Source organism: Molothrus ater, chromosome 1 (assembly GCF_012460135.2).
Source record: "Molothrus ater isolate BHLD 08-10-18 breed brown headed cowbird chromosome 1, BPBGC_Mater_1.1, whole genome shotgun sequence".
Taxonomy (NCBI): Eukaryota; Metazoa; Chordata; class Aves; order Passeriformes; family Icteridae; genus Molothrus; species Molothrus ater.
In genome coordinates, this window is record NC_050478.2 from 114,025,572 (window position 1) to 114,039,722 (window position 14,151).

At 36.3% G+C, this 14,151-nt stretch overlaps 1 protein-coding gene across 1 annotated transcript in view; it reads left to right on the forward strand.

Moving 5' to 3' along the window:
* The window catches only part of LOC118701877 (lipoxygenase homology domain-containing protein 1), a 131,887-nt gene that overhangs the window by 72,713 nt on the left and 45,023 nt on the right, over positions 1-14,151 (forward strand). Inside the window, exons 23-28 of the mRNA XM_036406828.2 lie at positions 2,811-2,962; positions 5,667-5,745; positions 7,297-7,428; positions 7,906-8,087; positions 8,622-8,708; positions 12,305-12,437. Of these exons, the coding sequence (XP_036262721.1) occupies positions 2,811-2,962; positions 5,667-5,745; positions 7,297-7,428; positions 7,906-8,087; positions 8,622-8,708; positions 12,305-12,437 (765 nt within the window). The remainder of the gene's footprint in view (positions 1-2,810; positions 2,963-5,666; positions 5,746-7,296; positions 7,429-7,905; positions 8,088-8,621; positions 8,709-12,304; positions 12,438-14,151) is intronic.

The window sequence follows — 14,151 nt, forward strand, 5'->3', positions numbered from 1 at the left end:
ATGAACAACGCAGAAACTTCATATCCTAACTCTCCTGAAAGCAAAATGCCATTGACTAAATGCTAACCAAAGTGTCACCTGGACAGATCATGCATTTTCAACCATCTGGAACTCCAGAAAGATCAAGTCTGTGTAGCTGCACTGACTTTAATGCAGCTATGTTGTCTTTTACCTGGCAGAACACTTTTAACTCCCTTGAAGAAAGGAATGAGATATGTTAGGGCTCCAGGATGGGAAAACTCTTGATTTACTTCTTATCTTCACATATGAAGTGATACCATCAATGATAAGAATTTTCCCAGTCCTTAGTTTAAATTATTAAAAAAAATAAAGCAGTCCCAGGTGGAGCCCCTGAAGCAAATAGTGCTGCAGTGAAATAAAGCTACATTTAAGCAAACAGAATTTCTCAGACATCATCCTCATGAAGTAAAAGGCAAAGATAAATAAATACATCTCAGAAGTTTATTGAAATGAGCACACTTTCATTAGCAGACTTATGCAGCCCTTGTTATTTAATGACTCCTTTAAAATATTAATGTTACAGTCTATACCAACCCACTCTTTAAAACCATTTATCCTGTTATGGGACCTTTGTATTTTAGAAATAGAAAGGAATAGCTATATAAGATGTCACAATATTTGAATTCAGACCTTTTGATTATAACACTCAACATGAATTGCACCAACTTGTGAAAAGAGCTGTAAGAAAAGCTTAAAATAAATATCCTCAGAACGCTTTTTTTCCCTCCTTGTTTTCCTATCACCTACGCATAAAACTAAATGACAGCTTTAGCTTCTGGGTTCATTGAATCATTCTTAAACCTACTAGAACTTTCTCATAATTATAATATTTTTAAAGAATGTACAGTTTGTTTAAATAGACCATTTCTACCTTGGAAAAAAATTGATTGAAGGAGAAAAATATACTGAGATTATCAGATGTTTCCAGGATGTATACTCAGATATTCATGTATCCTATGATGTACATTAGACTGAAATACATGTTTCAGACTTGAATAATGTGCATTTCCATGCTCTCTAGCTTGTACTGTCAGCTGTGAAGTTGAAGGTGCTTTGTTTCTCCTTGATTTCATGTCTGTCTAAAACACCACTCCCCTCCTTTGCACACCAGAGTTGTCTGGAAAAGCAGCTAGTGTAGATTCAGCCAAGTTCCAGGGAGGGACAGGAGGCAGAGTGTCTTTCTCCAGCATGTAAATGTCACATAGTCCAAATGCTGTCTGTGTTTTACTGCTACAGTGATGAAGGCTGTGGGAGAAAGGGCTGATAATTTTTGGTAGTCAAACATAGCTCAGGACTTGTAAGATGCTGAATTTTGAGGCTGCTCAGTTCTTAAAAAAAAAATTCTTAGTGTTTGTGATATAAAAAGTTCAGGAGATAAAGCAAATATTTTCATATACATTCTTGGTACATGTGCATTGCTCATCACCTGCATCCCAAATGTGACTCTGCATTTTATGGTGGAGAAAAATGTTGTCCTTATGAAAATATTAGACAGTCGTGTTTTACAAACGTGCGTTGCTACAAGAGCCGAGCTTTTATTCTTAGGCTGAAGAAGCAATGCCTGTGGTGGGAAGCAGAGGAACATTTAGACCATCTAAATTTAGACTCTGAGTTCTAGTGTTTATCTCTAGAATGTGTGGGAACCCATCAGAGGTGTTTTCTATAGCACCTGCCTTCCCCTGCTGGCTACAAAAGAATCTCAGTCCTAATATAGCCACCGAAGTTAGATTCCTAAATTGACAGTACCAGCTCATAACACAAATGAGCCCAGATGAACACACTATGCAAATGATACTTACTATTATAATCTGAATTAGAGCACACAACACGAGGAGGAAAATAAAATCTATTCCCCAAAAACCTTTCTTATTTTGTCCTGGGGTCCTTGTTGTTAAAATGATGTAAATAACAGTGAATATTGAGACTGTGACCTGCTTCTGTTTAAGTGTTTCCTTGTTCCTTGTTTCCATAGGAAACTCAGGGACTGAAATAGGTCATTTAAAAAGCAAACGTAGGAGATTTCCATGAAGTTTCTTTGTCATGAATTCAGTCTGGTCTCATCTGCATCACTTCCCTATGTATTGTGACAAAAAGAGGCAAGGAAGCAGAAGCTTCATATAGGGGACATACATGTCTCTTCTAATCTCTGTATTATGACCACAGCTGAGAAACTAAGGAATGCTTTCCCTTAAACTCAAAATTCAGTTATCTGACCAGATTTGTGGGCCATTATGTCATTAATGGCAGGTTCTTTGGAGAATGATACAAAATGTCAGTAGGCTTTTCTATTTATATGTTAAAGCTGATGTTGAAAGAATTTTTAATTCTTTATTTTGTATTAACATATTTTAACTTAAGAATATTGTGATAGTATTATGGTCTAACTGGTGATAAATAAAAATAGAGGGAGGGAAAATCAAAGAAATATTAGAAAATAATAGAAAGAAAAAATTAGACTTCCTGAAGAAGGATGTATGTATGGCTTTTTCCTTAAGAAGGGTTTTCCTACCTTTTATGGAAGGGGATATTACACAAGACATCCTGTGCCCTAAACAGCAACCAGTAGCACTTATTTTCTGGGAGTGGTGTTAAAGCAGAGCAAATCTATATTCTCTAGATTGCCATCCTGTTATGCAGCAGGAATGTGTTTTGGTTATGTCTATGTCACCAGAAGTGAAGAGACCTTGCTTGGTGGTACAAGAATTGGTACTTAATGTGGGTGTCAGGCAAGATGAAAAGTGTTTTCTCCTGCTGATTTTTTGGATTTATTTTGTCTATTTTTTCTGAAGTTGTGGAGTATGAAATCTATTTGCACACGGGAGACTTGAAGAAGGCAGATGCCACTGGAGAGGTTTATCTTCGTATACAAGGAGAAAAAAGTGACTCAGGGAAGCGATGGCTTAACTCAAAAAACAGCCTCATCACTTTTGCTAGAGGGCAGGTAAAATAATGAGGAAAAATGTAATTAAATCTGAGAGTGTCTTTTTGTTAGAACTTATATTTTCAGAAAAGCTTTCATGGATAGAATATCAAAAATATTAATGTTTTATATTGCATATAACAATTGTCTCCATAGCTAACGTATTGTTTTTAAGCTTCATCACTGTCGTGCTACAGTAAAACAGCTAAGGTGATAAATTATTCTGAATTGGACTAAACAACATCTAAGAGTTCTGTTTTAATATTCCAGACTTTAAGACTAGGGAGGCATCACTGCTTTATTAAAATATGCCTGTTAGAAGTGATAACATTTCTGTAGGATAACTCATATTTGTAGCCCCTCCATCTAAAGTAGTCTATGAACTTTTCTTGTTATCTTTCCTGAACACCGTCAGTGTTCCAAGAAGACTCTTATTTTTTTCATGTTTCAAATTTTTCCACCCGCTTCTTGCTTTTTGGTAAACATATTGTTGCTTTTTGAGATTAAATAGCTTTTCCTAGAAGAGTAATTCCTTGAGTAGTTGGCGAAAGAACAAAGTAACTAAAACAGACTTCAGATCAAAAGGAAATATCTCTTTCAAATCCGAAGAACATGTCTAGCTGATACTTTATTAGATCCTAATGTTTAGAATTTCATCTAGGAGGGTTTTTTTTTGTTGTTGTTGTTTTAGGGAAATCATTAAATGAAGTACCTGGAAATCTTTTAGGGAGAGTGAGAGAGAGTATTTCACTCTTGCCAGCCAACCTAGTGTAGATTCTTCTCTGGTGCAGAAAGCTAGAGAAATGTACTTGATATTTGTTTAATTTATTCTTTACACATAACTGTGTTTATTTTATCTGCTTTTCTTACTATTTTTAAAGACTCTAGAAGATACTAGGTTTTTGTTTGAAAAGAAACCCAGATTTTAGTCATTATGTCTACTGTATTTTCTTTCTCCATTTTGGAAGAGAATATGCATGCCCAATGTCATGCTCATCAAGAATTGATCAAACTGGTAGCTCAGAGTTCACAAGTTAAATCTGAAAATAATGACAGGGTAGTAGAGCTCATCTGGATTGAAGGAGCATAGTAGGAAGTTGAATAGATTAGTCTTTTTGATGATATTAGATAATAGTCCTGTGTAGTATGTCTTAAGGATAGTGTCAGAGAAATCTGAACAGCAAGATTGCCTGCTACAATGGATAAGGTATCAGTACAGATACAGAAGAGGGACAGATTCTTTTTTCTTTCAAAAACCTAAACTGTCCCAATCTTTTAAAAAACAGTTTATTTTATAAGAATGTGTTACATTTTTGCCAAGAATAAAGCTTGTAGAGTAAAACCTGAACAATAGCACTTGACTTCTGTGAATACTCATTCCTATGGAAGTACTACTCATCTGCAAATTCAAGCAGATTTTTTCTGTATAATCCAGATTCTGTGTCAGTTTTTGAACAGGCTTGTTCAGATTTGCTAAATCCTTCCTCTGAAATTCTAAAGGGCTTTTCCATATCCTGAGCTATAAGACCCTAATCATCTTCTTATAGTAAAGATTTTGAGTAGCAACTCTTTGGGTATCCACTCTGTTGCAATTCTCTTTACTCCAATTTATTCTCAAATTACAAATGCTCTGGTCTTAGTCATTGCTCTTTTTTTTTAGATGATTCTCTTGACCAATATTATTCTCACAGACATTGAATTCTGGAACTGTGAGACTATGGGAACAATGCAAGGGTTTTATTGTTGTTTTTCAAACCCACAAACTAGTCCCCAACTGTTATATTCAAACTTGCATTTTCAACCCAACTTTCTAAGACAACTGCTTGTGTTCAACAGAATAACTCATGAAGTCACATGAAATAAAAGTCTTAGCTGTAGAGATTTAGTTTTGCAGCTCGTTTCTCAAAAGATTAGATGAATCCATTCATAAATAGTATGTGTCCAAACCTCATTTCTTCAGGCCCAGTTAAAAAAGGCCAATGAATACGCATTTTAAGCAATGTGTCAGTGTACATACTTACATGAGCTTTCCCAGAGATTATGAAGGTGACTGTTCAAAGAAGAAGATGAGCACATAAAGATTTAAGGTATGGAAAAAAGGAAAGACTCCATGAAGTCTATTGATCATTCAAGTCTGTTGTATGTAGAAAATTTGGCCCATTATAGAGATGATTTCAAGGAGACATCCTTATCCCAAAAGCATAGTGGTTGAAATCTTCACAGATACCATTCACTTCCCATTTACATGCCTGATTCCCACTAAATTAACTGTGAATTAACTGTGAATTTTAGTGAAAATGAAATTACTCCAGATTTTCATAATTATTAGACATCTAGTATTTATCAGTTTCATTGCAAGTTCAGTTCTGGACCAAAGTAAATTTCAACAAACTAGGATTTGTTTATTTCAGTCCATGAAGGTATGAGAAAGTAGAACTTTATTGCTACTGAGTGTATCTGATTTTTCCATAAATACTTCCTACTAAATACAGAGGCATTCTGAAATTCATAATTCATAACGTCAACTGGATAAGAAAAGATGAGCTATAATACATAATATTTAATTATGAAGTCAAACACAATTAAATGGCATAGATGAGATAAATTTGCTTCTATCAAGGTGCAAAACAATGATCAGACACGCCAGGCTAAACTGATAAATACTCAAAACCAGACCCCTATTAAGTTTAAGTAAAATATCATTTTGATTATTTTCATATTGCAGGTGGATATTTTCAAAATCAAATCTGTATACCTTGGCAAGTTGAATCAAGTTTGTGTTGGATTTAAAAGTCTAAGAAAAGGTTGGTAATTTTTTCAGTTAATGCAAGATAATAATGATGTAGATTATTAGGTTTAAGTGACCCTAGTACTTCAGAAATGTCTGAAACTTAACACCAAAGTGTTTTTAAAAAAATTAGAAAATATGAAATTGATTTCCATTTTATGCTGTTCATTACTTCTTTTGGATTATACATGTCAAGTATCCAGATACAGCTTGGTTTTACTAAAATCTGCAAGGGATTCCAAGGAAATGTTGTGACAATGTAAAATTATATATGAAATTGTTCTCCATTGAAGTTTCTATCTTTTTATAAGCACAGTGAACAAAACTTTTGTTTTTCATGAAGTGGTATGCCCTCATGATTTTGAAACTTTTGTAAATTTCTTCTTCCTGTACATTTTTAGATGATGGATAAGTCAAAAAAAGGAATTTATTTCAGGACTATATGCTTCTGTGTAAAGATGAGAACATAGAATTGGTTCATTAGATTGAGAAGTTGAACACAGAAGAAAGGCTGTTCTGGCCTCACAGGTTCTTTCCTTCTAATCCATGCAAAATATTTTTTAAGGGATCCTGCATATGTGAGGTTGACTGGCAGATAAAAAGGCTTTATTGCTGCAGCATTTTTTCTCATCCTACTGCTGACTCCAAAGCAGCTATTGTAGCAAAAAAAATTGCTTATTTCTTGAAAATAAATACCAGCAGCAAGGAGTATCATGAACTGGCATTTTATTCAATCCTTTGGCTACAGTTTTGGCCCATTGTTTTTTAAAGATAACAGAATAGAGATTCTACAGGTATTTTACTCCTGCAGGATAATGCTGATAATGGAAATGATTGTTACAGAGTATGATAACCTGAGTCTCTTGTTCTTTCTTCTTTTCTAAAAAACCCCAATATTACAAAATGACTCTGTAGGTTAAACCTGGACTCAGAAAAACAGGATGGGAGACTATTTGCTAGATGGTAACATTAAAATGAGCACTCAAACTTTCATTCACTTCAACAAGACTGGGAGTGTAACCAAGTTTACCAAGACTCAGAGATCTAATTCTACAAACGCCTTGTTTCCAAATAATCATGGTCTCAAAACAAGATAAAATTAGCTGAAATTTCTTCCTTATTATATAGAATGGTATCTCTCCAGAAAGAAAGCTGTGGGTTGAGTGGATTTTCTGATAGCTAATGTCATAGAAATCCTGATCCTTTTTCCATTAGGACATTGATAGTATTATTTCCTATTGGGGTTTCTTGTGTCTAAAGACTGCATGCAGAAGCCTTTCCATACTTTGAGATGTAATAGATATTACAGCAAATCTATCTCATTTAATTTAATTTACATTTAATTTAACAAGATCTGTAAAAACATTTACTATTTTGGAGTGTAGTGGAACAGATAGAAACACATACACATAGCCAATATATTTTCAGAAGTCTTATTTCCTTAATAAGTCTGTCAAAAGAAAACTTTTTATTGATTTGATGAAGGTAGAAACTTATGACTGCATATACAGGATGTTTTGTTGCTTAAAAGGTATAAATTAATAATGACCTGTTTATTTTCAATCAGATGGGTGGTTTTTGGAAAAAATTCTTATAAAAGAAGTCTTCTACCCTTTTTCTACACATGTTTTTTTCCACGATGGATGGATCAATAAACGCTCCAAGGAAGATTATGTAGAAGTTGCAATTCCGCTCAAAGGTAATACAAGCAGAAGTGTCCTTCATTTCCATGAATCACTCCTGCATGGCAGAGCAGTTCACAACTGGTATAAGGTTACATCACACAGTAGGAAGAACTTGGCATTGGGTACCTCAATGGTGAGGGGCTGGGCCTGGACCAAGGTGAATCATGCCTTTTGTGAACAAAGGGGAAGAAATTATGCCTGAGATGGAGAAATTTGAAATGGCAGCATTGAAAGATTCTCCTCTGGCAGAACATTTCCTCTCCTTGGAACAATACAAAGAGGAGAGGCATGGCCTCTGTGTGTGACATGGATCCATGAGGCCCCTTGCCTGGTTTCTACCCCTCCATGGGACTAACATGAGTAATGAGGGGTTTGTGGCTTTGTTGTTGAATTTCCTGTGCTACATCCGGCACTACCAGGCAATAAAATCTTTTGGTTTATACTACCTTATAACAGATATTGTTCTAAATATAGGTTTGCTTTTACTGCAGAGACATCAGTGACATCCCTTCCCACGGAAAATTTAGATGCAAAAAGTAGAGGACGATGGCAAACATGGGTGCATTGCACACAAGTACCAGAAGATGTTCCTAACATTCAAGTTGTTGCATTTGGAAGAAAAGGGAAATCCCCTGCGCAGAAAGTTCAAAATCTGAGTGATACTCCCTTTTTGGTTGGTTTCTTTTCTACTTCATGCAAGTCTCACTAAATAGTTTCAGTAAAATAAGAATTGTAGCCAATATATATGACTTTATGTGTACTGGTTGTTTGTCAGTGTTAATGTTTATACCTCTGTGTCTTAAATAAACACACCTTGGAGAACTTCTCACTTGTGGGCCAAAACATACCACTTAAGAAAACTCTCCTGAGGAAATACCAAATATTATGTGAAAAACCTCATTAACTTTGAATTAAGTCAGGGGAAAAGGACTGGCCTTGAAAATACAGAATTCAGTTGTACATTTCCTTCTTTTTGTTGTGTTGGCCTATGCTCCGCAACCACTTCCCTCAGTAAAAAATAGACATGATTTATGATACAAATGTGAGTCTAAATTGCACTCTTAATAGGACTTCCTCATCCTAACACTAACCTCATTAACCAATATTATTACCTGTTGTATTTATTGTTGTATTATATTGTTTTGGGTTTAAAGTATGCCAAGCAAACTGTTGCATATGACATATATTTTTTAACTTTTTTTAACAGTTTACCATTGGTGACATTGGAGAAATAACAAAAGTCTCCTTTGTGTTATGTGGTCCATCCTTGAGAAGAGGAATTAAACTCCACAAGGTATTCCAAATATAATACATGTAAACTTGCAAAAATTTTCAACAGAACAGTAAATAACTTTTGTTGAGACGCAGATGGTCTCAGTTACCTGGTATCTACAAATGACTGCCTACAGCTGCTGCAGACCTCTTTGTGGGTAGCTCAACCTTGTTTGCACCTGCTGAAGTGCATATTGCTATAGCTCTTCACTGGTGTGCAGACCCATTATGCACAGTTCATCCTGCTGATGTTAGGAAATGTTAATTCCTGCATGGAAATACTGATGGTCTCCACACAGACCAACCTACCTGTGGAAGCCAATTAAGATGATATTCAGTATCTGTTCATTTCAATATGGCCATCAGTGGTCCTCAAACCTCTGATCGTAGTTTAATACATCTTTAAGAATTCTCATAAAAAGGAATGGAGAAAGGACTTAATCCTATCAACCTTAAAATAGAATTAGAATTTAAAAGTATCTTTAATACTAAAACTTGAAGGTTAATTCAAGGAAAAATTGTCTCAATGAGCTCTGCCTATAGGCAAGGGCAAAAAACCCCATTGTGGATGAACTCTGAATTAATCTGAAGTAATGATTTGAAGAATGAAGAATGATTTCCTGAACTGTGCCTCAGAGTCCCTTAACCCTGCTATGGATTTGAAAGATAAAGGTGATTCCTTAAATGCATAAAGACTCCAGAAACTGTTCTGATGGGAAATGCTAAAGACAGCTGCATTCCAGGCTTAAATGTGTATGGGCTTGTGACACTCAGAGGAATGCTGAGTCTGAATTTATGAGCTCCTCTGGGGATAGAGGAGTTTATCTTACATTTTCTCCCCAAATGTGTTCTGTGTCAGTTAATATTGTATTCTCCGTTTAAGCTATAAAAATGGAAAGAATAGGTAAGCAAAGCTAATTTCTCATTTTAAATATGCATCTCCAGGCCATTTGATAAAGCATTCAAAAAATATTTTGAAACCACATATCCATTATGTAATATAAGACTTCAGCCTCCAGATTGGTGGCTTAAAACACAGGAGAAAATTCATAAATGTAATAGTTTCCTTTCTGCTTTCTTTTCCAAAACAGCCCTATGCAACTAGCTAAGTGATTTTTGTCTGTATTTTCAAATACTTTACAATTCATTTAATAATTGGTCTATTAGTAGCTATAAATTGTTACAATCTACAAGAAGTCAGTAAGCTGCTATAGACCGAAGTAGTTTCTTGTATGCATGTGCAACCCACAGCACAAGCCACAATAATATCTATTGCTTTTGCCATTAATATGCTTATAATATCTAATACTAATTTATTAGTCTATTTATAAATTAGTTATTCAGGGAAGCATAATATAAAATGTAACAAGTTGGTCTCACTCTAGTAGGATTCTTACAGTGCAGAAAAAAATACAGATGTTGTATAGAAAAAGAAAAATTACAGGTAGATGTCAGGAGGCTTACTATAGCTTACTAAGCTTACTATAAGCTAGTGGTCAAACCCAGCCCCAACTATATAAAATTACCTTATTTGATTTCTTTTTAAGTGAAAGAAGTAATAGTCAAAGTTCCAGAAATTTCTCAGAAACACAGATGAAACTGCAAAAAGGGGATAAAATCCCTACATTTTTTTTGTTACTCTGTCTTCTCTACTTTGATGTTTACAGGGTTCTTCCAAATACTAGAATTTTTCCTGTTATCTCCTACAGTTTTCTGCAAAATTCTGTAGTGAATTATATAACCTTAGCTAAAATTTATGTATTTTCTGTAACTTCTGAAGATTTATGTACTACAGAATGAGTAGCTATTTCTTGCTCAAAATAGTTTCTGGTCTTTCTTAAAATAGAATTCAAACCCATTTTTTATGATTGTTTAGAATATAGAAACACTATATGATTTGAAGATTAGGGTCACACTTAAATGTAATCTTAGAACTAGCGAGAATTTGTCAGGTATATTTTATTTTAAGGCCAAAGTCTGCATAAATATACACACCTCATTTTTATGAGTCCAGTTTCTGCAGGCTGTCTGCCTGCATATGCAGGTAAACCTTAGTGCAGTTTTAAGACTGTGATATGTTTTAAGTTTGTGATATGTATTGATAATTGGGGTTGCACATATTGATGGAAGTTAGTGGGAAATATTTTTGTATAAGAAGAAGTTATACATTTAATATAAAAAATTTTGTTATTGCAAGTGCAAAAAATACCTATTTTTTGTAAACAATGGGCTGCAATTTTAGTGGAATTTAACCACTACCTAAATAAATCTACTTTTTATTCAAGTAATTAATGGTTTAAGTCTGGAAATGGTTTGGGGATATTGTTTACTTTCATCTGGAAGCCCTGTGAGTGATCTTGTAAATCACTGGACAGAATGAATAAGCAGTAATGGAAAATATTAAGTCATTGCATTTCTAAGAACTCAAGGGCAACACAGTCTGACAAAATATTTGAGAGTGAAACTGTCAAATTCCCAATAATTTAGTTTATCTCATTCAATTATATAAATATTTATACATCTCAAAGCTTGCAGTTGAAATCTGTGTGAGGAAACCTGTACTCAGGATTTCCAAGCCCTTGTTATGTTTATTCTGTATGATGAACACAAAGTTTTGCTGTTGCAGCTGCTGTCAGTACTGGAAAGAAGCGACCACAGTAATTTTGGGAATCCCTGCCTAAGAATTCCAATTACTTACTGTCCTGATGAAATTAAGTTTTTGTTTCTTTTTATTTCCTTTTGTTTCAAATGTCTTGGATATGCTATTTCTACAAAGAGACACAAAGAAATCCTAAAGACTGAAGAAACCATTTCTGCAAACTTGCAGTCATTGGCTATTTATGAAGTTCAATATTGCATGTAATAGTTACTACAAATGTTTCTGCATATACTTGACAGATTTTAACTCTGTATTTTAGAACCTGACCTAGGATAGAGTACATGATCTGAGTTGATGTCCTGTAACCTGATTTCCATCTTGACCCTCTCAGCGGAGCTATGTGAGCTCCTAAGGTTGTGCTTCCTCCGCTGGTTTGGATGTTCTAAGTCCACACACTTGGAACCTAATTTCTTCACTCTCCAATAAATACTTAAAGCCAAGTAGAATGAAGCTGCACCTAAGCTTGCCCATTCTATTGAAATTCATTCTTCAGATAACTTATTTCCACAGGCAGCCCTGAAAGCCACTGGACACCTAATTTCTGCCAACTTGGAAAATCCTACCTGAGATATAGCAAGACTAATTTAAAAAATAAAAAGTAGCAAAGCAAATGTTTTTGGAAAATGGGCATATACTATTAAGATTGATGTAACTGTATTCATTCATTTGACACCCTGAAATTGCAAACACATACAGGTCAATTTAAGCTGAATCTCTCATTGGTTCTTTACAAATGGATCCTATGCTTGTGTTGATATGCAATGAAGAATACACCTATAAATAGCAGGCTGCAGAATTAGCAGAATTAGCAGCTTTTAGAAGCTGCTCTAACTGTTATGCAGAATCAGATAGCTGTTATAAAGTGTGTGCAGGAGGAAAAAAAGTCAGTTTCTTTTGGATGGAAATAGGAAATTAAATACTTCAAATAAATTAATTTCTTTCTCTGATTCTACCTGCAGCTTCAGCTGAAAGACCTGGACACTAAACAAGAGTTGAGCTTTCACACTGAAGCCTCATGTCTGTTTGGAGAAGATGGATCTGAGACTGTGACAGAGCTTGCTGCAGTCAGGCCAGACCAGCCACCTCTCAGGGGTATGCTATTGAAATAAAAAATAAATACATGAGCAAATGCATGCACAAATACAGAATTGTAAACTGCCCAATAGGATGAACACAAGGCACAAGATTGCAAAGTATTTTATATATATTAAAAAACCACTCAAAATTACTTTTAACTATTTGTTCAATAAACTTTGGGATGACAGAATCACTAGGTTGGAAGAGACTGTCAAGATCATTGAGTCCAACCCATGCACTAACACCTCAACTAAATCATGGCACCAAATGCCACATCCAACATTTTTCTAAACGCATCCAGGGATGGTGACTCCACCACCTCCCCAGGCAGACCATTCCAGTATTTTATCACTCCTTCTCTAAAAAACTTTTTCCTAATATACAACCTATATTTCCCTTGACCCAGCTTAAGACTGTGTCCTCTGGTTGTCAGTTGCTGCCTGGAGAAAGAGACCAACACCCGTCTGACTACAGCCACCCTTCAGGGAGTTGTAGAGAGTGACAAGGTCACCTCTGAGTCTCCTTTTCTCCAGACTAAACACCCCCAGCTCCTTCAGTCATTCATCACAGGCCTTGTGTTCCAAGCCCCTCACCAGCCTTGTTGCCTCCTCTGGACGTGCTCAAGCCTCTCAAAGTCCTTCCCAAACTGAGGGCCCAGAACTGGACACAGCACTCAAGGTGTGGCCTCACCAGTGCTGAGTACAGAGGGAGAGTGACCTCCCTGCTCCTGCTGGCCACACTATTCCTGATGCAGGCCAGGATGCCCTTGGCCTTCTTGGCCACCAGGGCACACTGCTGGCTCATGTTCAGTCAGCTCTTGACCAGTACCCCCAGGTCCCTTTCTGCCTGGGCACTGTCCAGCCACACCATGCCCAGCCTGTAGCACTGCAGGGGGTTGTTGTGGCCAAAATGCAGAATTCAACATTTGGACTCGTTAAACTTCATCCTGTTAGACTCTGCCCATCCATCCAACCATTCCAGGTCTCTCTGCAGAGGCCCCCTACCCTCCAACAGATTGGCACACGCTTCCAGCTTAGTGTCATCTGATTTACTGATGAAAGACTCGATCCCCTCATCCATGTAATCAATAAAAATACTGAACAGAACTGGCCCCAGCACAGACCCTGAGGGACACCCCTGGTGACAGGCCCCAGCTGGATGCAGCACTGTTCACCACCACTCTGGGCCCAGCCATCCAGCCAGTTCTGAACCCAGCAAAGAGTGCTCCTGTCCAAGCCATGGGCTGCCAGCTTTTCTAGGAGGATACTGTGGGAGACAGTGTCAAAGGCATTGCTGAAGTCCAAATAGACAACATCCACAGCCTTTCCTGCATCCACCAGCTGGGTGACCTGGTCATAAAAAGAGACCAAGTTGGTCAAATATGACCAACCCTTCCTAAACCCATGCTGGCTGGATCTGATAACCTGGCCATCCTGTAAGTGCTGTATACAGGTATCAAGTTAAAGCACTTTCTTCTGGTTTAAAACAACTGACATGCATTGTTTTCACTAGAATAAGTACCAATTTGGAAGTCTGAAAAATGCACAGAGCCCAGTTAGTATATTTGCATGGCAGTTTTCAGAAAATGATTGATTTACAGTTAATGAGGGACTAATTGACAGATTAAAAAAAAGGCAGGTGCAAAGTTGTAATGGCATGAATCACAAAGAGAAAATGCAGGGTTTTTTAGGTTTTCTTCAAGCCCTATTTCTGCCCCCGAAGCCATATT